Source organism: Gorilla gorilla, chromosome 5 (genome assembly GCF_029281585.2).
Source record: "Gorilla gorilla gorilla isolate KB3781 chromosome 5, NHGRI_mGorGor1-v2.1_pri, whole genome shotgun sequence".
Taxonomy (NCBI): domain Eukaryota; kingdom Metazoa; phylum Chordata; class Mammalia; order Primates; family Hominidae; genus Gorilla; species Gorilla gorilla.
The window spans coordinates 160861089-160886432 of record NC_073229.2 but is presented as its reverse complement, the minus strand read 5'-3'; the positions used below and the strand labels follow the sequence as shown (position 1 = coordinate 160886432).

At 36.8% G+C, this 25344-nt stretch overlaps 1 protein-coding gene across 2 annotated transcripts in view; it reads left to right on the top strand.

Annotated features, from left to right (window-relative positions):
- MAP3K5 (mitogen-activated protein kinase kinase kinase 5) overlaps positions 1-25344 on the top strand; it is a 236836-nt gene that overhangs the window by 103137 nt on the left and 108355 nt on the right. For both annotated transcript variants that reach the window (XM_055391191.2, XM_019030003.4), the window contains exon 9: positions 21275-21387. In XM_055391191.2, the coding sequence (XP_055247166.1) occupies positions 21275-21387 (113 nt within the window). The remainder of the gene's footprint in view (positions 1-21274; positions 21388-25344) is intronic.

The following is a 25344-nucleotide window of genomic DNA, read 5'->3' as shown; positions in this document are numbered from 1 at the left end:
AAAATGCATAGAATATGAACAGGTTATTCACAAAAATGGAATCACAAATGGCCAATAAACATATTTTTGAAACTTATAAAAAGATTATTTTTATACTAGTTTACGCTATTCAGATTAACCAAAATTTATAAATCTGACAATATCAATTGTTAGCCAGGATGTTAGAGGAATGTGAGTCCTAATGCCTGCTGGTTGTGCCATAAATTTCTATACGCACTTAAAAGATTTTGGCATTATTGAGGAAAGTTGAGAACTTGCCTCCCCTAGGTCCAGCAGATTTATATACCCTAGAGTAAATATTAGACATTTCTCTACATAAAAGGTTCAACATAAAAAAAAACTTTAAAAAAGTTGAGCAAAGTAAGCAAGTGGCAGAAGGATACAGAGTACAGTATCATTTATAGAATGTTTAAAAACAGTCATAGAGATTTAGTATAAGTATAGATGCACGGATGGGCATCATAAACTCCAAATTCAGTATAATGGTTACCAGTAGGGAGGAAGAAGTAGAAAGAGATCCTGGAGTGATTCACATGCAATTTCAAGTATATTAAAAATATTTTATTTCTTAAGCTGAGTAGGAAGTATATCGGGGTGTTGCTTATATTATTCTTTTGTACTTAGTATTCCTATCACATTCCCAAAATAGTCCTTGATTTAAAAAAAAAATTCAAGGAGGCCAAGTTAGTTTAGGAATTCCTGTATGGTAGCTGTAATTTTTTTTTCAAGTTTTGAAACAGAAATCTTAGCTTTTAGAAATCTTAGATCATTTTCACACTTTAGAGGGACTGTTTAGTTCTTTTATGTGCTGCCAAAACAGAATACAAGAGACTGGGTAATTTACAATGAATACACATGTACTTCTCATAGTCCTGGAGGCTGGGAAGTCCAAGATCAAGGGGCCAGCATCTGTCAAGGGCCTTCTTGTTACATCAGCTCATGGCAGAAGGGGAAAGAGAGAGTGGGCAAATGGGGCTGAACATGTTCTTTTAAAAGGAGCCCACTCCCTCTATATGGAACCGATTTCTGATATAACAGCATTAATCCTTTCATGGGGTCAGAGCCCTCGTGGCCTTTCACCTTTCATTAGGCTCCATCTCCTAACACTATTGCATTGGGGATTAAGCTTCCAATACATGCTTTTGGGGAGAAACATTCAAACCATAGCAAGAACTGAAAGTAGGGTAATGGGGAGAAGGAGAAACACTTGGGGACAGTAATTTCCTAGATCCTTTAGGGAAGCTTTGGTCTGGACTTTTAAATTTGTACTATAAATTTTTATTACACTGCTAAGAGTTTCACAGTTTATCTTAACCAAATTTATTTTTAAAACTTTTATTTTTTAGAAATAGTGTCTTGCTCTGTTGTCTAGGCTGGAGTACAGTGACCTAATCATAACTCACTGAAGTCTGGAACTCCTGGCCTCAGGCAGTCCTCCTGCCTCAGTCTCCTGAGTAGATGGGACAACAGGTGCACGCTATAACACTTGGCTAATTTTTGAATTTTTTGCAGAGATGAGGTCTTGCTGTGTTGGCCAGGTTGGTCTTGAACTCCTGGCCTCAAGGGATCCTCCTGCCTCAGCCTCCCAGAATGATGGGATTATAGGCATGCGCCACTGTACTTGGCCTTAACCAAGTTTTTTTTTTTCTGCTATTACAAAAGAGGAGTGTAATTGTGCAGCCCTTTTATTACCCTGATGTTTACACTTTATGAAAATTCTTAGTTGTAGGAGATTTAGAATCAGATATTTGAGAAGCATTATGCCCAGTATAAATGCTTTCGTATGTGACAATGAAATGCATAGGTAATCCAAAAAGGCCTGGTTTTCAAGGTCAATGAATTAAGATAGAAAACATCTCCTATGAAGTTAGAATGCATTGTGTACAAGGATAAAATAGAAGTGTTTTTCCATTTGAAAACAAAATAATTTAGAAGACTGAGAGCTTTCAAGGTCGCATAAAGTTCAGTTAAGGAGCAGAGTTTTTTCTGGTTTTGTTTTTGTTTCAATTTTCTGTACTTACAAATTCTGGCTCTTTTATTTTAATAATTCCCATTTAGCCTAGGAACATTAACTGCCTCTCAAAAGAGCTTTGTGTTCAAGGTCTTCAGGTCAAATTGAAGATGTCAGGATTTTTGTGATTTCATTTTAAGCTATCTTATTTATTTTCTATTAAGAACAGAAAATGCTGTTAGAGCTCAAAGATTTCTAGATTTTTTTTTTTAAATTATACTTTAAGTTCTGGGATACATGTCCAGAATGTGCAGTTTTGTTACATAGGTATATATATATGCCATGGTGGTTTGCTGCACCCATCAACCCGTCATCTACATTAGGTATTTCTTCTAATGCTATGCCTCCCCTAGCCCCCTACCCACCAACAGGTCTCAGTGTGTGATGTTCCCCTCCCTGTGTCCATGTGTTCTCATTGTTCAACACCCACTTATGAGTGAGAACATGCGGTGTTTGGTTTTCTGTTCCTGTGTTAGTTTGCTGAGAATGGTGGTTTCCAGCTTCATCCATGTCCCTGCAAAGGACATGAACTCACCCTTTTTTATGGCTGCATACTATTCCATGGTGTATGTGTGCCACATTTTCTTTATCCAGTCTATCATTGATGGGCATTTGGGTTGGGTCCAAGTCTTTGCTATTATGAACAGTGCTGCAATAAACGTGTGTGCATGGGTCTTTATAGTAGAATGATTTATAATCCTTTGGGTATATACCAATAATGGGATTGCTGGGTCAAATGGTATTTCTGGTTCTAGATCCTTGAGGAATCGCCACACTGTCTTCCACAATGGTTGAACTAATTTACACTCCCACTGACAGTGTAAAAACGTTCTTATTTCTCCACACCTTCTCCAGCATCTGTTGTTTCTTGACTTTTTAATGATCACCGTTCTAACTGACGTGAGATGGTATCTCATTTTGGTTTTGATTTGCGTTTCTCTAATGACCAGTGATAATGAACTTTTTGTCGTATGTTTGTTGGCCGCATAAATGTCTTCTTTTGAGAAGTGTCTGTTCATATCTTTCACCCACTTTTGATGGGATTGTTTTTTTTCTGGTAAATTTGTTTAAGTTCCTTGTAGATTCTGGATATTAGCCCTTTGTCAAATGGATAGATAGCAAAAATTTTCTCCCATTCTGTAGGTTTCCTGTTCATTCTGATGGTAGTTTCTTTTGCTGTGCAGAAGCTCTTTTGTTTAATTAGATCCCATTTGTCAATTTTGGCTTTTGTTGCCATTGCTTTTGGTGTTTTAGTCATGAAGTCTTTGCTCATACCTATGTCCTGCATGGTATTGCCTAGGTTTTCTTCTAGGGTTTTTATGGTGTTAGGTCTTACATTTAAGTCTTTAATCCATCTTGAGTTAATTTTTGCATAAGGTGTAAGGAAGGGGTCCAGTTTCAGCTTTCTGCATATGGCTAGCCAGTTCACCCAACACCATTTATTAAATAGGGAATTCTTTCCCTGTTACTTGTTTTTGTCAGGTTTGTCAAAGATGAGATGGTCGGAGATGTATGGTGGTATTTCTGAGGCCTCTGTTATGTTCCATTGGTCTATGTATCTGTTTTGGTACCAGTACCATGATGTTTTGGTTACTGTAGCCTTGTAGTATAGTTTGAAGTCAGGTAGCATGATGCCTCCAGCTTTGTTCTTTTTGTTTAAGATTGTCTTGGCTATATGGGCTCTTTTTTGGTTCCATCTGAAGTTTAAAGTAGTTTTTTCTAATTCTGTGAAGAATGTCAATGGTAGCTTAATGGGGATAATACGGAATCTATAAATTACTTTAGGCAGTATGGCCATTTTCATGATATTGATCCTTCGTATCCATGAGCATGGAATGTTTTTCCATTTGTTTGTGTCCTCTCTTATTTCCTTGAGCAGTGGTTTGTAGTTCTCCTTGAAGAGGTCCTTCACATCCCTTGTAAATTGTATTCCTAGGTATTTTATTCTCTTTGTGGCAATTGTGAATGGGAGTTCACTCATGATTTGGCTCTCCGTTTGTCTATTATTGGTGTATAGGAATGCTTGTGATTTTTGCTCATTGATTTTGTATCCTGAGACTTTGCTGAAGTTGCTTATCAGCTTAAGGAGATTTTGGGCTGAGACGATGGGGTTTTCTAAATATACAATCATGTCATCTGCAAACAGAGACAATTTGACTTCCTCTCTTCCTATATGAATATCCTTTCTTTCTTTTTCTTGCCTGATTGCCCTGGCCGTAACTTCCAATACTATGTTGAATAGGAGTGGTGAGAGAGGGCATCCCTGTCTTCTACTGCTTTTCAAAGGGAATGCTTCCAGCTTTTGCCCATTCAGTATGATATTGCTTGTAGGTTTGTCATAAATACCTCTTATTTTTTTGAGATACATTCCATCAATACCTGGTTTATGAGCTCAAAGACTTCTAATGGGACAGTCTTCAGGAGTTGATCTTGCACATGACACTTACTGATTTATTTAGTAATGTAAGAATGCCACTTTTACTGTAGAGGACCTATCCATAACCTGCCATTATTGTCATTATATCCATTTGTCCTATTTAACACTGAAAGGGAGCCCCCACTCCCCAATCTTAAAATGGATGCCTTTTCATGCTCTTGCTTATAAAGCTATTTTGGTATTTCTTAGTGTTTTGTCCAGCTTCCGCTGTAGTGCAAACATACTCTTATTTGTGTTGGCCTTGTCCCCAACCTCCCTTTCTGTTGGAGCTAAGAAGGAAACCTGCCCTGTCAAGGTGCTCACAGGGAGGAGGGCTGCTGAGGTTGTCGGGCATCTGGCCAGATATACCCAGGATTATGCCCCTCATTAGTCATGGGTCCCAAAGGGATGTTTCAACCGACCTTTTTTTTTTTTTTTTCTTTTGAGTCATAATCCTTTGGGTTTTCATTTCTTAAATGCTGTTGCTGGCATAAGCAGTGAGGTGTTAGGGCAGGTAGTCAGTCCCTCAGGCTTCTTTCCATGGACTGAATCATTTTCTGTTGACTTGAATAAACAGTAAGCCACTGATCATGGAAAGTTTAAGGATAAGAGTTCCAACTCAATGGAAAGAGAACCCAAGCAGTTGTGATTACAATGGCTCATCGAACTCTTTCTGCAATTCTCCTTTTTAATAATATTAATAAATGTTCCTGACCCACAGTAGAGGGAGGAAGTTTTACTCTCCTAGGCATATTATCTGATTCAAGTACTAAATGGCAGCGTTTTAGTGCTACAGAGAGTCTCTAATGTGATCTATTTTCCGATAGCTTTAGTTGTGGGTTCAGAATGTGAAAACAGAAAATAGGGGGAAAATGGTTTACATTATTATTATTATTATTATTATTATTATTATTATTATTATAGAGCAGGATCTTGCTCTGTCATCCAGGGTCAAGTGCAGGGGTACAATCTTGGCTCCACTGCAGCCTTGAACTCCTGGGTTCAAGCAATCCTCCTGTCTCAGCCTGCTGAGTAGCTGGGACTACAGGCGCGTGCCACCATGCCCAGCTACTTTTTGTATTTTTTTTCCAGAGACAAGGTTTCCCTATGTTGCCCAGGCTGATCCTGAACTCCTGGGCTCCAGATCCACCTGCCTCGCCTCCCAAAGTGCTGGGATTACAGGCGTGAGCCACCACGCCTGGCTGGTTTAGATTTTTCTAAGTGTGCTGAATTACAGTATATTGTTGGAACAAACTGTGATTCTTGACTCTTATGTGAGACAGAGAGTGAATGGTTTGAATGAATACATCCTAATTTAAGCATTAAAAACATAGTTCTCTAACATTTGATGTTTTGCGTTGTCATTTCCTTAGTTATTTTTGTTCATCCCAGCTCTTGAGAATGGCTGAAATAATGCAATTTGTATTTAAAAGGCTGTGGCATTTTTCTCATAGCTTTTCAATATAAAGATTTAAATTAGTTAAAGGCAGCAGTGGTGCCCGTCACATGCTAGTTAGAGGACGACTTGGGCTGCAGGAGAAGGAGCAAGATGACAGCAGAGAGGGTGAGAAGCTGGGAGGAGAGCCAGCTTTCAAGGGGTGAGAATTTGTGACTAAAGAGCTGAGACTTACATCCTAAAAAACAGCCATCAAGTTTCTGAAGTGGCAAACTTAACCCCTGGAGATGATCCAAGGAAGTGTTAGGGACAAATCACCATGCCTTAGAGGACCGCAGAAGTTCTCATTGCCAGATTATCTCCACATTTTCTTTTTTAAGCAATCTAAAAAGAAATAACCACGAAATGGTTATGCTGAATTCCTATGCAGTATGACTTATTTAGAAAATTTTGTTATATGCAGTATTTGCTCACATAGGTAGAAATATTAATAATAATTGAGCCCTTAACCCTTAGAGTTCACACAACGTTTCTGTGCATGTTACTAATGAGGGAGGCTTACAGGAACCTTGTGAAGTAGGCAAGGCTGACATTTTTCTTCCTTTTTTTTTTTTTAAAAAAAAAATTGAGATAGGGTCTCATTCTGTCACCCAGTGCAGATCACAGCTCGCTGCAGCCCTGAACTCCTGGGCTCAAGTGATCCTCCCACTTCAGCCTCCCAAGTAGCTGGGACCACAGGCGTATGCCACCATGCCTGGCTCATTTTTTATTTTTTGTAGAGATGGGATCTCGCTATGTGGCCCAGGCTAGTCTCAAATACCTGGAGCAAAGTGATACTAATGCCCCAGCTTCCCAAAGTGCTGGGATTACAGATGGGAGCCACCACACCTGGTCACTTCTTCCCATTTTGCAACTGATGAAATTAAAAATCAAAGAACTCCAGTGAATTTCGTGTTGCCCTGTGATTAATAAAATTTCAGATCTTATTTTTTCAGATCCAGTGTTGTTTTTACTGTATCCTAGGCCCTCCTTCCTGAAGTTTCCAGGAATAGACATTTCCAGAAATGTCTAGATTTCAGTTTTGTTGAAGAAGTATGAACTAATGGGAGACTCACAAGGGATCAGTGTTGACACAATACTTGGAAACAGTGTGATCTTGGGCAAATTACCCTTAGAATATTCTGTTTTATTACTTAAAAAAAATTAACACTTGCTTAGATGAGTTAGAATGCTCTTGGCATATTGCAAGTAGCAGAACACCTTACTCCAATGGGTTTAATCATAAGAAAGTGTATCTCCTAAAACATGAAGTTCAGAAGTAAGACTGGCTCAAGTGCAGGTTGAACCAGCAGCTGAAAGACATCAGTCAGGTCCTTTTTCTTGCTATGGCCATGGGTGGCTTTGACCTTGGGCTGCCCCTACTCAGGATTGCAAGATGGCTATGGCCATTCCAAGACCAATCCAGATTAGCTGCACCAGTGTCGAGGGGAACTGAGGCAATCTTTTCCTGTATCTTTCTCTTAGGACTGAGAAAACATTCTTGTAAAAACTTACTCCAGACTTTCTTTACGCCTTCATGCTTCTAGTATTTCATCAGCCCCAAACTACACAAATCACTAGCAAAGAGGATGGGATTATTACAACCGGTTTAGACTAACCTCTTTGGGATGAGTGCTTTGTTGTGAGGATTAAATGAAACAACATATGTTAAAGTCCTGAAATTTACTAAGCCTTTAGTGTTATATCCTTGGTGTTAATACATCTTTAGTGAATAATTTTGTATTTTTTTCTGCCCCCCCCCCCCATTTTGTATGTCTTTACATATTTGATATATTTATCCATGTTCAAAATGGACATTGACTATATTAAATTTCCCTTGTTCTAAAATATTTCTAAAAGTCTTTTTTTTCTTTCTGGATGCAGCTAAACATTTTAGCTAATGAGGGAAAATGTATAGAGTCTGCATAATTTTTACCCAGGCCCTGTCTGAATTTCATATATCAGGGCTATTGTGGCACCATGTAGGATAGGCAGTACTTGCCTGAAATCACATTTGATTTTGGAGAAAACGGTGTTCTCATTCTTAAGGGAAGATATGAAGTCATTTTGAGAACTCTGAAAGGAAATTAGGTGCTTGTACTGTATTAGCATAATCATGTCTTTCTTGTTATAATGCCAAAAAAGATCCATAGCCAGGAAATTAAAAGCATTAAGTCTGTTTTTAGCATTAATATGTTCATTTTTCCATAGTAACTTGGGGAAGAACAGCGAGCCTGGCCTTATCAACTAGTTTTCTTTTACGTCAGTGACAGTGCTATTCAAACAGTAATGTGTGCCTAATAAAGATTTAGTTTTTACATTATTAATGGGGTTGGCTCTACTTTGGAAGAGTTATATAACAAACTAATCAACAGACAAATAAAGACCAATGTCGATTTTCCATTTGCCAGATTAGCCTTGTTTCCTTTGTCTTGGCTTCGAGTTATGTTTCTCAGTGTTCTCTTCATTTTTACTACCCTCCTTCCCCCTCTCTCCCCACCTCCAGAGTTTTATCTCACTGTTGTTGCATTAACATTATTTTTGCTTAGTCCTTTATTGTGTCTATTATATGAGTCCCCAAATTTTGGATGATTTTTATTTTTAGAACACAAGGCCTGAAAAGTTTTTAGTAACTCAGCATGACACCAGCTCATTGGTGACCAGATAGATGTACAGGATTCCTAAGGGATCGCTAGTTCCAGGATGACCTGGGAACTTGAGTAAAACACACAGTGTGTCCATAGCTGCTTTGTAAACAAGTGCCCTGGAACATTGGTCTCATGCTTTGACCTTGATTTAATACCGCATTCAGCAGATGATGGATTAGATGAAGCTGTGTTATGGCATGACCAAGTTGAGGTCTAAGAATTCATAATTTTTTTTTTTTAAAAACAGAGTCTTGCTCTGTTGCCCAGGCTGGAGTGCAATGGCATGATCTTGGCTCACTGCAAGCTCTGCCACCCAGGTTCACGCCATTCTCCTGCCTCAGCCTCCCAAGTAGCTGGGACTACAGGCACCTGCCACCACACCCGGCTAATTTTTGTTTGTATTTTTAGTAGAGATGGAGTCTCACCATGTTAGCCAGGATGGCCTCAGTCTCCTGACCTCATGATCTGCCCACCTTGGCCTCCCAAAGTGCTGGGATTACAGGCATTTCGTTTTGCTTTGTTTTTTGAGACAAGGTCTCACTCTGTCACCTAGGCTGGAGTGCAGTGGTGTGATCATGGCTCACTGCAGCCTCAACCTCCTGGGTTCAAACTGTCCTCCTGCCTCAGCCTCTGAAGTATCCATGACTACTGATGTGCACCACCACTCAGCTAATTTTTCAAATTTTTTCGAGAGATGGGGGTCTCACTGTGTTGCCCAGGATGATCTTGAACACTTGGGCTCAAGTGATCCTCCTTCCTCAGCCTTCCAGAGTTCTGGGATTACAGTCGTGAACCATTGCACATGGCCAGAATAAGAGTATTTACTCTGTCTCTGTAGAGGTCTCCTAATTGACTAACAAAGATGGAGCAACTAAGGAGAGAAACTAAGGCTTGCTTTATGTAATTCAGTTATTAGAGAAATGAGTGAGAGAACTAGATATTTGCCAGGCATTATACTGAAAAAGAAGGAGAATATGGAAGAATAGGAGTGATTTCACTTAGTGAACCAAAGCGATTGTTTGCAAATCTGGCTGAGAACATCAGAATTGCTTAGGGAATTTTTTAGCAATGTGAACTTCTTTGCCCTGGAAGATTCTGCTTTCGTGGTTCCATCTGACAGCATAGATTAATCATAATTGGTTAATGTGACTATTCCCCTTGCATGAAATATTTAGATTTTCCCCATATTTGCTGTCACTCCCTTCCTCCTAAATCTTTACTGTTCTTCATAGCCTCCAAGATTAAATCTACACCCCCCAGCCCCGCCCCTGCCTCCCCTGCAGAGCTCTTCCAAGGGTATCTCTTCCCATCTTTCCAGCCTTCTCAGAATATGGGTTTGCATTGTTGTTTAAAGAATTGGGGCAGTTATTGCAAGAGTAAGTGTACATATGAAAACTATTCACCCTTAAGAGTAATCAAATTTGAGCTGTTCTTTTTTGTTGTAATCAATTGGCAAAGATGAGAAGAGATGAGAATAATTTATTTTTGCATGGGTACACTGTAAAAGTCACTCTCCTACACTGCTCTTGAGAATGTGAATTGGTAAAGACCTTTCTGGAAAGCAGTTTGGCATTGTGCATCAAGAGCTTTGAAATAATTCATGTTCTTTGATCCAGTTCTGTCACTGGGAAACTATCCTAAAGAAATGGTAGATATGGAAACAAAGATCTGCAATGGTGTTCATGACACTGAACTTTATGGTAACAAAAAATTGGAAGAAATCTAAATATCCAAAAATAGATAAGTTGTTAAGCAAAGGATCACGTTTCCAAAGGATGGAATATCATTTATTCAAAATTTGGTGGTAAAATATATATAACATAAAATTTACTCTTTTAACCATTTTAAGTGTACAGTTCAGTGGCATTAAGTACATTCATATTGTTATGCAACCATCATCACCATCCATCCACGGAAAATTTTTTCATCTTGCATGACTAAAACCCTGTATCTGTTAGACAACAATTTCCCATTCTCTCCTTCCCCTGGCCCTGGGCGCCACCATTACTTTCTGTCTTTCTATAAATCTCTCTGAATTTGACTACTCTAGGTACCTCATGTAAGTGGTATTATATTTGCTTTGGGTTTTGTGTATGTGTGTGGCTAGCTTATTTTGCTAAGCATAAGGCCCTCAAATCTTCCTCTGCATTGTAGCATTTGTCTGAATTTCCTTCCTTTGTAAGGTTGAATAATAATTGTGTTGTATGTATATACCACATTTTGTTTATCCATTCATCTCTTGATGGACATTTAAATCGTTTCCAACAACTTTTTTGGCTATTGTAAATGATGCTACTTTAAACATTGATGTATAAATATCTCTTTAAGGTTCTACTTTTAATTATTTTAAGTATATACCCAGAAGAAAATTGTGGTTTTGAAAAATGTTTAATAGTAACATGCGTCATGATATTTCATCAGTTAAACAGCAGATCATAAAAATAGGGTGATTCTCTTTTTTTGGAAAAAAATATGTGCGTGGTAAAAGGACTGGAAAAACACAGTTAGAACTTGGGGTTCTTTTATTTTTGTTCCTGAGTTTCCTATTATAACAAGATATGTACACAAATAAGTAGTTTGAATTGGAGGGTTATACCCCCACCAGCAGATCACAGCAGCAGGGTGATTCAGCATTAGTTTCTTCACATGCTGTCCTGCTTTGTTTCTGAGTTATTTTATGAGTGTTAATTTCAGAAATATCCCTAGAGATAAAAAAAACCATGAAATTCTAATTTAATTACCTTTGTGTCTCATAGAAAGAATCACAACTGTTATATCACAAACAAGGAAAAATAGCAAGAACTTGACTTGAGCTCAGTGTCTTCTTTGTTGGAAAGTACATATTCCAGCTAGAAATAATCAGTCCAAGAATATTTCCTTTATTTTTGATTTCTGTTGAATGTCTCAGTGCGGATGCAAAAAGTGAAAAGTCTTTTTTTGTGAAGACTTCATCACTCACTCTATATCAAAGACTTAACTGCTTTTAAGCTAGTTTGCAATCAGGCGACAAATACAGTACTAATCATAAGGCAATGCTGGAACAAAAACCTATTGCTTTGAAAGCTCAAAAGAGAAGTTTGCATCTTTTAAATGAAATAATGAATTAAATAGTGCAAATTATTTGCCCCCTTTTGGCTGGGTGTAGTGGCTCATGCCTGTAATCCCAGCACTTTGGGAGGCCGAGGCATGTGGATCACCTGAGGTCAGGAGTTTGAGATCAGTCTGGCCAACATGGTGAAACCCCATCTCTACTAAAAATACAAAAATTACCTGGGTGTGGTGGCACATGGCTGTAGTCCCAGCTACTCGGGACGCTGAGGCAGGAGAATCGCTTGAACCTGGGAGGCGGTGGTTACAGTGAGCCGAGATTGCACCATTGCACTCTAGCCTGGACGACAGAGCGAGACTCCATCTCAAGAAGAAAAAAAAAATTATTTGCCCCCTTTCAACAAATATTTAGTGCTAAAATAAAAAAAAAAAATCCACAGGAGTGGCAATAACTTCGTATGGTTACTCAAAGGTAGCCACTAAATTTCTCTTAATATGTAAATGTATAGTTCTCTAAGATTTATTTCCTTCTTAAAGTCTTATCCAATTTAGCTTCATCATTTTATTTCTCTATCTTTATAGATAGTTTTGCACTTTTAATCATTGTTTAGATTTCTTTATGTATAGATTTACATATTGTGCATATTTATGTATCCTTTTGCTAAACTGTGACATTCTCAGCATTATAAAACTCGTTTGGTGTGTTTTTATGGGTGCATTTCAGCAGTACTGCCATGTAAGTCTTTTTGAAATATTAGTCTTTTGTTTTATGAGACTGATCAAATATATTGTGAAAAATACCATTTTTTTCTTAGAATATATCAGCATCTGTTTCTGTTGTATATAGAATACAAGTTTTATCCTAACTATAAAAGCAATACAAGCTTTATCCTTAATATAAAAGCAATATTTATTTTTCCTGTTTAATTCAACTCCCTTTTATTAAAAACAAAAATAAAAAAAACCCAGAAAATAATGAAAAAGAACTACCAAAATTGTTAGTACAAACCAAAGGGTAGGCAGAGCCATACAAAGAAAAGGGCCTAGGCTTATGGAATCCAGCAGAACTGGGTAGAGTTCCTGCTTGACCGCTTCCACACTGCATAACTTAATATTCCTGTGCTTCAATTTCCTTGTTGGTAAGGAATTCCCCCTACTTTAAAGAGTTGTCAGAATTAGAAGTATTATGCCTGAAATGTCTCATTCAATGCCTTGTACCTGGTAGGTGCTCAGTAAGCAGAGGCAGGTACTATTGATTCTTTTACCATTTGATGTTAATCACAGCTTTCTTTGATAGAGACCGTCATCTATGCTGTTGTATTATTGTTAGAAATACACTGTCCTCATTTGTAGGAAGATTAAATATTCCCACTCTTGATGCCAGACTTGGTTGTGTGTCTTGATTGATGTGCATTCTAAGCAGAAGCTTTGAGAGCAATTTTGTGATTGTACCACATGTACTTTTTCCTTGGCCATTTCCATGAGAAGGCTGCTCCTTCAGGCTGGATCCCAGATGGAAGACAATGTGGAGCATAGCTGAACCATGACACAGAGTTCATGACACAGACATGTGGCATGAACAGGAGTTGCAAGCCACTGGGATTTGCAAGTTGTTTGATACTGTGACACTCTTACCCTAAAATGTCTGAGATAGCATCTTCAGTTAAAGTGGATATCGCCAGGCGCGGTGGCCCATGCCTGTAATCCCTGCACTTTGGGAGGCCAAGACAGGCAGATCACGAGGTCAAGAGATCGAGACCATCCTGGTTAACACGGTGAAACCCTGTCTCTACTAAAAATGCAAAAAATTAGCCGGGCGTGGTGGCGGGCGCCTGTAGTCCCTGCTACTTGGGAGGCTGAGGCAGGAGAATGGCATGAACCTGGGAGGTGGAGCTTGCAGTGAACCGAGATTGCGCCACTGCACTCCAGCCTGAGCAACAGAGTGACACTCTGCCTCAAAAAAAAAAAAAAAAAAAGGATATCATCATTATTTTAACATCTACAAAACCAACAAAATGAGCTGGGCACAGTGGCTCATGCCTGTAATCCCAGCACTTTGGGAAGCTGAGGCAGGTGGATTACAAGGTCAGGAGTTTGAGACCAGCCTGACCAACACAGTGAAACCCTGTCTCTACTAAAAATACAAAAATTAGCTGGGTGTGGTGGCGTGCACCTGTAATCCCAGCTACTCGGGAGGCTGAGGCAGGAGAATCGCTTGAACCCAGGAGGCGGAGGTTGCAGCAAGCTGAGATTGCACCACTGAACTCCAGCCTGGATGACAGAGCGAGACTCTGTCTCAAAAAAAAAAAAAAGAAAAGAAAAGAAAAGAAAAGAAAAATTAACAAAATGATAAAATACATATGAAAGTTAACACAAAGAAACTAGAGAATGTAAATATGGCAGTAATAAGTATCAACATGCTTGTTATGACTAAGCTTCAAGCCAATATGCTTTTTAGTGATAGAATGAAAAAAAAAATCATATACCAATTCTTCAGAGGAAGTTAAACTCTCCCTAGCAGTAACTTAAAGGAATTTCTCATGACAGACCCTGTGTAAATAAAATCTACATAAACAACAATCAATAAAAGCTATATAAACAACATCAATATTTTTATTGAAGTCGTGAACTCCAATAACATTAAGATGTAACACAGTGAATAATGTAACACAGTGAAAGTGATATGCAATTCACTTGTTTAAGGTGGTCCAAGGATGTAGTTTCTAGTAATATAGTTTTATCAAGATCAGAGTTTAGATCGCTGAAGGAAGTTAAGAGATTATTTGTATCTTGTATGAACTGACATATTTACCAGTTATCTCAGCCTGGTTCTTGGTAGGAAGTGGATGCATTCTTTCTTCATTTCACAAGTATTTCATAATCACCTGCAGTGTGTCAGGTATTCTGATGATTCAAGTACCGGAGATTCATTGGTCAGCAAGGCTGATAAGGTTCCTGCTCTTATGGAGCTTACATTCTCTTGGAGCAGATAGACAACAAAAAGAAGAATTTCAGAGTATTATAAATTCTGTTAACAGATATGGAGAAATTCAGAGTCTCCATTTTTTCCTTGTGTCATGCTTACATGTGATTTTAAGAAATTTTTCATTTTACCCATGTTGTTATATTTATTGGCATAAAGTTGTTCCAAATGTCCTTTACTTTGCTTTTAATGCTCATATCATCTCTACAGATGACCGTCTTTTTGTTTATGAGGGCTTAGCAGTAGTTTTTATTTCTCTCTCTTTCATGAGAAGTCTGCCTAGGAGTTTATCAACTTTATTAATTTTTGTAAAGAACCACATTTTGACACTATTTTCTTTATTGCATGTTTGCTTTTTATTTCACTGATTTCAGCTCTTTTCTTTATTATACCCTTCTACTTTGAAGATGATATGCTGTTCGTTTACTAGATGGAAGCTTGGAGCATTGATTTTCAACCTTGCTCCTTTTCCAATATCTACATTTAAAGGTATAATTTGTTCTGCATCCCAGACATTTTATCTATTAGACTTTCATTACCTTATGTATAACAACATACATATATTGTTCAGTTTAAATACCTTCTAATTTTCAGTATGATTTCTTCTTTGACCTTTGGGTTATGAACTGAGTTGCCCAATTTCCAAATATATCTTTCTTTGTTGTTCTGTGGTTTAATTCTATTATGGTGAGAGAACACATTTTTCATTATTTCAGTCCTTTGAAATTTGTTGAGAAGTACTTTACAGCCCAGAATATGGTACACAATTGTTAGGTCTAGTGTTCCAGATAAGTCAGTTAGATTAACTTGGCTAATAATGTTATTCAAATCTATATCCTCACTGATAATTTTTGTCTGTTTGTTTGATCATCACTGAGAAAGTGTTTTAAGATCTCTACCTATAATTGTAGATTTATATATCTGCTTTTTTAGTTCTGTGCATTTTTTTCTGTATATGTTTTGAAGCCATGCTATTAGGTACATTTGGGACTATTATATTTTCCTATTGAATTTACCTCTTTATCATTATGAAACCTTCCTTTTTTCTCTTATAATAATTTTTATCTTAAAGTCAGTTTTGTCTGATATTAATATATAATGATAACATTTATTTAATATTTGGATGGTACATCTTTATGCATCATTTCACTTTCAACCTACCTGTGTCCTAATACTTGTTAATTATCTTTTCTATATAAAATGCTTGGGACCAGAAGTGTTTTGGATTTTTTTATATTTTTGAATTTGGGAATGTTTGCATTATAATTGCCAGTTGAGCATCCCTAATCTGAAAATTGGAAATCAGAAATGCTCCAGTGAGCATTTCCTTTGAGCATCATGTTGGCACTCAAAAAGTTTTGGATTTTGGAGCGTTTTAGATTTCAGATTTTTTTATTAGGGTTACTCAACTTGTATTTACAGTGTGCCTTTTTAAAATGAATATACTTGCATTTTTTGCTGTTATTGTTCAGTCTAATTTGAAAAATATCTTATTAGGAATGATTAGATCATTTACATTTAATGTGGTAACTGATAGTTGGGGCTATATCAATAATATTGACTATTTGTCTTATTTATTTTTTATTTGTCTTACATGTTTTTTGTTCTTTTAGTCCTCCATTCTTGCTTTATTTTTATTAACTTAGTATTACATTTTCTCCTACATTAGCACTTTAGTAATAGTTTTCATATTATTCTTTGAGTATTCCCTAGAGATTACAACTTGCATCCTCGACTTTTATAGTCTACCTTACATTTTGTATTTTACTGCTTCCTGAACAAGGAAAGAAACTTGGAGCAGTTTAAATAATCAATAGATTTTAAATAATTTTTATATTTTAGATCTAGTCACATATTTACTCTTTCTGATGCTCTTTCTTTCTGAAGTTCAGTGCTTCCAAATGAAATCACTTTCCTTTAGTCTGAAGCACTTCTAGTATTTTTTTATAGTTCAGATCTGCTGGCAACTAGTTCCCAGTTTTTGTCTGAAAATATCTTTTTTAGACTTTTTTTTTTCTTTTATTACTCTAAAGATGTCACTACGTTGTATTCTGGCTTCCATAGTTTGTATGGCAAAGTCTACTGTCAATTTTATTGCTACTTTGAAAGTAATGTGTCTTTTTTCTCTGGCTGATTTTAAAAGATTTTCCACTGTGTTTTTGGATTTTGGTAACATGTTTTGGCATTTAGACTATAATTATCTTATTTTATCCTGCTTGAGTTTTGCTGAGCTTCTTGAATCTGTGGGTTGATGTTTTCATCAGTTTTGAAATGTTTTTATCCATTATATCTCACATATTTCTTGTGCTCCATATTCTCTTTCTTCTCTTTCTGGGGCTACAGTAATACATAGGTTAGACCATTTAACTGTGTCTCCTCTGTTTCTTATGCTTTGTTGTTGTATGTGTGTGTGTTTTCTTTTTTTTTTTTCTATATCTCTGCTTCAGTTTAGATACCTTCTATTGACATGCGTTTTAGTTCACCAAAACTGTTTTTCCACTTTGTTGAATTAACTTGTAAGCCCATACATTGAGTTATTCTTTTCAGGTATTGTATGTTTTGGTGCTAGATTATGTGATTTCTTTGATTCTGATTCTTTTTTGAAGTTGTTTATATCTTTTATCCATTTTATCTTTTTCTCTATATTCTTTACCGTATTTGTCATAATTATCTTAAAGTCCTTGTCTATAAACTCCAGCATCCGAATTATCTGTAGGTCAGCTTTTGTGTGTGTTTGCTTTTGTTTGTTGGTCACAACTTCCTGGCTCTTTGCATGTCTCGTATCCCAGACATTTTGTATTAAAAAACTATTGAGACTTGGAGATGATTTTATTTTCACTCACAGAGAGTCTCCTTTTCCTCTGTTAGCCAGATAGGGTAAGAAGCTGATTACTTCAACAAATGCAGTTGAGTCGGGTTGGGTCTGGGTTTTCATTTTCATTGACCTTATCTGTTTCTGTTTTGTCTCTGCTTCTTAGCTGTGACCCTCTTGAACTTTTAATTGATAGGCAGGCAGATTTCTATCTTCTTATCCCTTAAATACTGTCGGAGATTCCTTATCTGTCCTTGAGAGTTTTGTGTTTAGCTCTTTATTCTCCAAAATTTGGTAGATTGCTTTTTTTCTTTTTCTTTTTCTTTTCTTTTTTTTTTTGAGATAGAGTCTTTCTCTGTTGCCCAGGGAGGAGGGCAGTGGTGTGATCTTGGCTCACTGCAACCTCCACCTCCGGGGTTCAAGTGATTCTCCTGCCTAAGCCTCCCGAGTAGCTGGGACTACGGGCACACACCACCATGCCTGGCTAATTTTTATATTTTTAGTAGAAATAAGATTTCACCATGTTGGCCAGGCTGATCTTGAACTACTGACCTCAAGTGATCCACCTACCTTGGCCTCCCAAAGGGCTGGGAGCCAGTGCACCCAGCCCAAAATGTGGTAAATTTCTTAAAGGGAAGACTTTTTTCCTATGGTTGTTGTAGACTTCTTTCCCTAGTGGGACTTTTCTCCTAAACACTCAGGAGATTTCACTCTGTCATCCCAGCTCTACTCCACGCCCTAGCCTCCTGTACAACTCAGCATTCAACGAATGTCCTGTGAAGAAAACAGCAACACATTTGGGGCTCCTTCAGGTTTCATTCTGTCGTGCCAAACCACGCAATTGTCAAGAAATCCACTAGTTTCTCTTTTTCTTGGTAAAGTTTAAAATAGACAGAGTTTCTCTGCCCATGCCAAGCCCAAGCCTAATCTCAGGGTCAGAATCAGCAAATGCCCCATGAAAGACAACAGCAATTCAGCTCATCTTGGAAGGCCACTTCCCTCTTTGGAGTTTATTTCAGTGATTTTTTTTGTTGCTTCCATAGATCTCCAGTGTCCGCAAAAATGTGTTTTTGATATGTATTCTTATTTCCCCCTAATTACTGAAGCAGAAGTAATGGCTCCCAAGTAGACGACTACATCTTACTTGGAAACACAAGTTTTCCACCTCACATTTAATATTTGTCCACAATACAAATGGCTATGTAGGTTCCCAACATTTGTATAATATTTTATTCCATGTTATACTTTATAGTATTATTGGAAATTTAGGGTAATTTTTCATCTTGTAACAAATGCCCTTGTAATGAAACTTCTGATTACATGTTTAATGTTTTTTCTTGGTATAAATTTGTAAATGTATAATTGTTAAGAGTTATACATAGTTTTAAAATATTTCTATAGTTGGCCGGGTGCAGTGGCTTACACCTGTAATCCCAGCACTTTGGGAGGCCGAGGTGGGCGGATCACCTGAGGTCTGGAGTTCGAGACCAGCCTGACTCACATGGCAAAACCCCATCTCTACTAAAAAAAAAAAAAATACAAAAAAATTAGTCGGGCATGGTGGTGCATGCCTGTAATCCGAGCTACTTGGGAGGCTGAGGCAGGAGAATCGCTTGACCCCTGGAGGCAGAGGTTCCAGTGAGCTGAGATCGTGTCACTGCGCTCCAGCCTGGGCAACAAGAGGGAAACTCCATCTCAAAGAAACAAACAAACAAAAATTCTATAGTTTTGATATTGGCAAATTTCTGCCAAGAATACTGTACTTCTTTGCTTTTACAGTATGGGAGAATTCCCACTTCCTGCAGTGGTATACTAATGATATATGACAGGATTTTATTTCTTTTGTAATATACCTACATGCTCTTTTAATCTCCAGAAAACATTAAGACTTTTTCCTCAATACAGTACTCAATTTAGTCTCATGGATTGAGGGGAGCTCAAGAAAAATGTGAATTATTAATTTTATTGGTGTTTATCTTTTCATTTAAAATACAAAAATATATATTGTTTGTGGTAACAGAAAAACAAATATAAACCCAAATATTCATTTAGGTTGGTTTTGGCACATAGGAGATATTCAGCCAATATTTATTGATTCATTTCGATATGTCTTCATTTTTGCATCTTCCTTTTCATATCTTTAAGAGACATTTCATGTTCTTTGGTTTCAGGGAAAATGCCATAATGTATTTAATGAAAAATATTACGTATCTTGATATGAATTGGTAGAAAGGGAAGTGTCTACTTCTTTCTTCTCCTAAATCCTTTTTTGTTGGGACATTATACTTGCCTCTGAACAAAGACAAAGAACTTTGAGACTTATGTTAGTCTAAGACCTGTAAGTTGTGACTGGCCTTGATATAGTTTCGAATATCTGTAGTCTAGGTGTATATACTTTTTTGATTTTAGAATGGAAACATGTATACTTCTGGAAACATTAAAAAATGCTTTTTAATCTCCTTTGGTGATGCAGTGGTACCTTTTTTTCATATTCCATAGGTACATAACTATCAGAGCCAACTAGTTAAGATTCATAGTTATTTTTGCCTCCATTCAGAGATGTTTGTTCTAATTAAAGAGCAAGATGTTTAAAAAAGAGACACGGTCCTCAATATTCAGAAAAATATATTTTTTGTTTTCATTTGATCTTTAATTTATTTTAAATTATGGAAAATTTTGAGTATATATAAAAGCCAAGAATATACATTTATTGTGCCTACAATATACACTATTGTGCCTATCACTATGTTTACTATTCCTGTCTTTTATTTACACAGTTATGACTTAGGTGAGAATGCTTTTATCTTGGAATTATAATGTATTTCTTCCCACATAACCTTTTTTTGGTATCATCAAATGGTCATTTGTTAGATATTTAGTTCTTATATTTTCTTCAGCATGATTTTTTTAAAAATAAAAGTTTCATTTTTCATGCTTTGGCCTCAGGCAGTTCCTCTTAGTCACTAGGGCATTTATTTTATTTTTCTCATTTTACATACACCTAAGTGAAATTATATTGAATATCGTTGCCCGTTTAATGATGCATGTGAGGAAACCCTTAAATGTATCCTAGGAAGTATTACCTTGAAAATAAAGTAAATATTCAAACACTGAAGTCCTTTTAAATATTGAAGTATTTTCAAAGGTTGATACTCGGTTTTATGCATATTCAGAAAAGTCTTTTTATAACTCTCTGAGCCAAAATTAGTATGTAGAGACATACTCTACATCTCTGCTTTTCTTAATTTCATCCTATAATTGACAGTTTATTTCATTTTTATATCATTCTTATGGAATTGATCATTTCAGTGTGTTACCTCCTCAGTGCTCTGTATATTTTTAAGAGTTTGTAAAAACTACTTTAAAAAATATGTGCGGGGTTCTCATTTTTAAATGTTTATTGTACACACACACACACACACACCCACCCACCCTGAATGATGGCTTCCAAGTAGACGACTACATTTTACTTGGAAACACTAGTTTTCTTCTGACTTTTAACATGCTTCTACAACATAAATGACTACATAGCTTTCTAACATTTGGAATATATGTTATTCCATATTATACTGTATAATATTATTGGATATTTAGAGTAATTTTTCATCTTGTAACAAATGCCCTTGTAACTAAATTTTCACATTCACATATTTCTGGTAGATGGTTGAAGAAAGGATTTTTTTAAAGACTAGGGTTACTAGGTAGGTTGAGGGTGAGCTAAGCGGGGGAAAGCAACAGAGCTGTGGACAAAGATAAGCAGTTTCTGAAGCGTTAAGTCCTAATAGCACACCAGATTCTGGGGTGAAGGCCAGTGCAATATTTTTACTTGCTCAGGCATTGGAGTTATACAAACAGAAGCTATTACACACCCAGGGTTTCATGACTGAGAAAGTTAACTTGTACATTTGTGGTTTTTTATAGGTTCAAAAAGGCATTTGAATCTGAGCCAACACTACAGTCAGGAATTAATTATGCGGTCCTCCTCCTGGCAGCTGGACACCAGTTTGAATCTTCCTTTGAGCTCCGGAAAGTTGGTAATTACAACTTGATATTTTACATGGAAATCAAGAAACTGGACCCAACTTGGTGCAAAGAAAAAGAATCATGAATAGATAAATCTTTTGCTTTCTATCTTTTCATACTTCCCAAAGAGAAAAAAAAAAACTTATTATATCTCCTTGTTTGGTGTTTCATACTGTTGTACAGAATCCTGATATTAGGACATAATTCAGTTTTTAATTTATCTTACCTGTTTCTAAAAGTCCCCCTGGTTAATATTCCAGCTCAAACTAATATTGAGGATATGGGTTCTGCATTCAACCCCCAACTCCTAAATAAGGTTACTGTTTTGTGAGACATCAGGAATATTTCCTATTTTAGATTGCGCTTTTGTGGTGCTTTTTTTCAAAAACCTCTGCTGTTTCCTTTATCTGTTTCTCAAGCACACCTTTCCCTATGATTTCACTGGTGTTGGGGGAAGAGCCTCCCAAAGCCCCAGGAGCAACAGGTTAAGCAAATGGTGGTCTTGGTAGGAACTAGGCTCCTCAGACCATCTTTGAATCATAGCCATCGACAGAATGTGCTTTTGTCCCTTTTTATCTGTAGACATTATCTCATCTGCTGCCTTTCCCTGGGAATTTAAAGAAGTTAGGGCATCTTAGTGAACAAATTTCAAGTGATTTTCTTGGTTTTGGCTTTGATCACATTTTGTAAAGATTCTAGATACTGGAATCCTGTCTATGGGAATCATATTTTGCTCCGTTGGGTGTCTAACGACCTCCTTTCAGAGAATCTTTCCAACTCTTTTAGGAATTACTACAGACATAGAAATATTCAGCCTTGTTTTTCATAGGGAAAAAATAACACGTTCATCTTAGTGAAGCTATGAATTGTAGAAGAAACTTTTTCTTCAAAATAAAAAAAAAATTTTTTTGGAAACCAGGTTTCACTCTGTCACTCAGGCAAGAGTGCAGTGGTGCGATCATAGCTCACTGCAGCCTCGAATTCTTAAGCTCAAGTGATCCTCCCACTTTGGCCTCCTAAGAAGCTGGGACTGTAGGCGTGCACCACCACAGCTGACTAATTAAAAAAAATTTTTTTTATAAAGATGTGGCCACACTATGTTGCCCAGGCTGGTCTTGAACTCCTGGCTTCAAGCAGTTCTGCCACAGCCTCCCAAAGTACTGGTATTACAGGTGTGAGCCACCACACCTGGCCCACTTTGGTGAATTTCTTGTTACTTTTCTTAAAGAGAAATGAATCCTAGACTTTAAAAAAAAACATTATTTTGGAAGAGCTTGTATCTTTATGTAATGTTCTGGAGAATCTCCGAAGCTAAATAAAGTCAGAATATTTATTTGTTTATTTTTTTAAATGCCCAGACTAAAAGAATGATAAAGTATTTATTCCTGTAGCAGGGGTATTAAAGGCATAAAGGTCTGTTTGAAATAATTTTTTTTTTCTTGTGAGACAGGGTCTCACTCTGCTGCTCAGGGCGCAATGGCACAATCACAGCTCACTGCAGCCTTGACTCCCAAGACTTAGGTGATCCTCCCACCTCAGCCTCCCGGGTAGCTGAGACTACAGGCATATACCACCACACCCGGATAATTTTTTTGTATTTTTTGTAAAGATGAGGTTTTGCCATGTTGCCCAGGCTGGTTTAGATTGTGCTTTCTTAGTGCTTTTTTCAAAAACCTCTGCTATTTTATTTATTTATTTATTTATTTTTAAGGTTGGGTCTCATTCTGTCACCCAAGCTGGAGTGCACTGGCACGATCACGGCTCACTGCAATCTCAACCTCCTGAGCTCAGGAGATCCTTCCACCTGGGCCTCCCAAGGTGCTAGGATTGCAGGTGTGAGCCACCTTGCCCAGCCTGAAATAATTCTTTTGATTGGTTCAGTGAAATCGGAGAAGGTACATTGCAATTTGTGCTCTTCAGAAATTATGATTATAATAAAATTTTGGGTCTAAGACTAAATTAAAAACTCTATACTAGCCAAAATCCCTATATCAGTGTTCTAAAAATATTTTTATTGCTCCTTTGTTGCTTTTTTCATTGTTTTTATTGATATACAATAGATATATATTTTTTCAGTATATATGTTCTATTTTGATACAGTCATATATTTATTGTTCTGTTCTTAACTCAAGGTGAGGTTTTGTTGAAGCCTCTAAATTATTGCAGGAATTGACAGTGATTTGCATATGTAGGCAAAACAATGACAATGGTTTGAAAATGTACTTATTCTAAATCTCATTTTGAAGGTAAATACTTATTAAGATGGTCAGAACTCTGAGGTTTGAGGAAATGTGATTAATATGTAAAAGAAACATGTTAATTTTTTTCAGGAAGAACTCACTTGTAATACACGTTAAACAAACATTTGAAAATATACAAAGTTAGTTTAAAATTTTAGAAATTGCATAACATATACAGACTTAAAATATGGCTTATCAGTGAATTTGTAGCTATCATGAGAACTGTTTTAGGCTTCTAACTAAAATACTGTGATATGCATTCTAAATTGTATTGTCCTTCAATAATGAAAACATAGTTAAAACTCACTAACTTAGATTCTATTCAATTGTAAATTATGCTAATCAACATAGATTGATCTAAAGTTAATTTTTATATGGTAAGAGGATTGAATGGATTTTCAAGGAAAGACAGGTTGGTTAAATAAATTAATAGTTTAATATAATAATGATGTTAATTGATAGTATATAATAAAAATGAGACAATATACTTGGCATATTTTAAAGATACACCTAGTTTCATTCTTTCTTTAAATGCTCCAATCAGCTTTTCCAGTAATTTATACCTCCCATTCCTCCCGTTGGCCTCTGCAAACATACAAATTATTCCGAATTACCGAGTTCTTATAATAACCAGACATTTACTTATGAAGTCCCTTCTTTAAGATGCTTTTTGAAATTTTGATTTATTTATAAAGGGTAAACAATTAAGATGAGCACTCAATCTGAAGCTCCCTAAATGTATTATCTTAAGATCTCAAATGTAAGAAATGATTCTTAACTGTCATGCTGTGTTGCCCAAAGACTCTTAATTCTAGTTGTGTGTTTGTTTGCGGTTATGACTAATTGCTTCATGGATCTGTGTTTTACTTTTCCAGTTTTTGAAGAATCACTGATGCTTAGTCTATTTAGAGCTAGGATTTAAAAACACAGAGCCATATCTTACATCTTCTTCCTGTTTTCACCTTTGCAAGCCTTAAAAATAATATTCAAACTTTAGCTAAATAACAAGATGATGCTTCCATCTTCTGTGGAATTTTCCAATTGTGAGACATTTTATGGGTGAGAGTCAGACTTAGAGGTTTGAGTCTCCAACAGTAATGATGATACAGGAAAAGAACACTATGTTTGGAACTTAGACAACCACTATTTAAATATCATTTTCAGTGAGCATTAAAAAATATTGAATAGAAAATATATATTACTGTACATAAAAATCCATGAGTCAATAGAGATAATCAGGGAAAAGTCATCAGAACAAAATCTATCACCAACCACTGAAAAACTCCTTTGTCACCTATGGAAGTGACCAACTTTTCAGAAAATTAGAAGTTATAAGGAAAGAAGTAAGTACTTTTCCTTCCTCTTTCAGAGATACTATAGTTCATCCCGTTGATGAAATATAGCACTTCTTAGGCTGGGCGTGGTGGCTGACGCCTGTAATCCCAGCACTTTGGGAGGCGGAGGCGGGTGGATTACCTGAGGTCAGGAGTTCAAGACCAGCCTGATCAACATGGTGAATCCCTGTCTCTACTAAAATTACAAAATTAGCCGGGAGTGGTGGCATGCTTCTGTAATTCCAACTACTTGGGAGACTGAGGCAAAAGAATCGCTTGAACCCAGGAGACGGAAGTTGCAGTGAGCCAAGATTGTGCCACTGCACTCCAGCCTGGGCGACAAGAGCGAAACTCCATCTCAAAAAAAAAAAAAAAAAAAAATACAGCTCTTCTT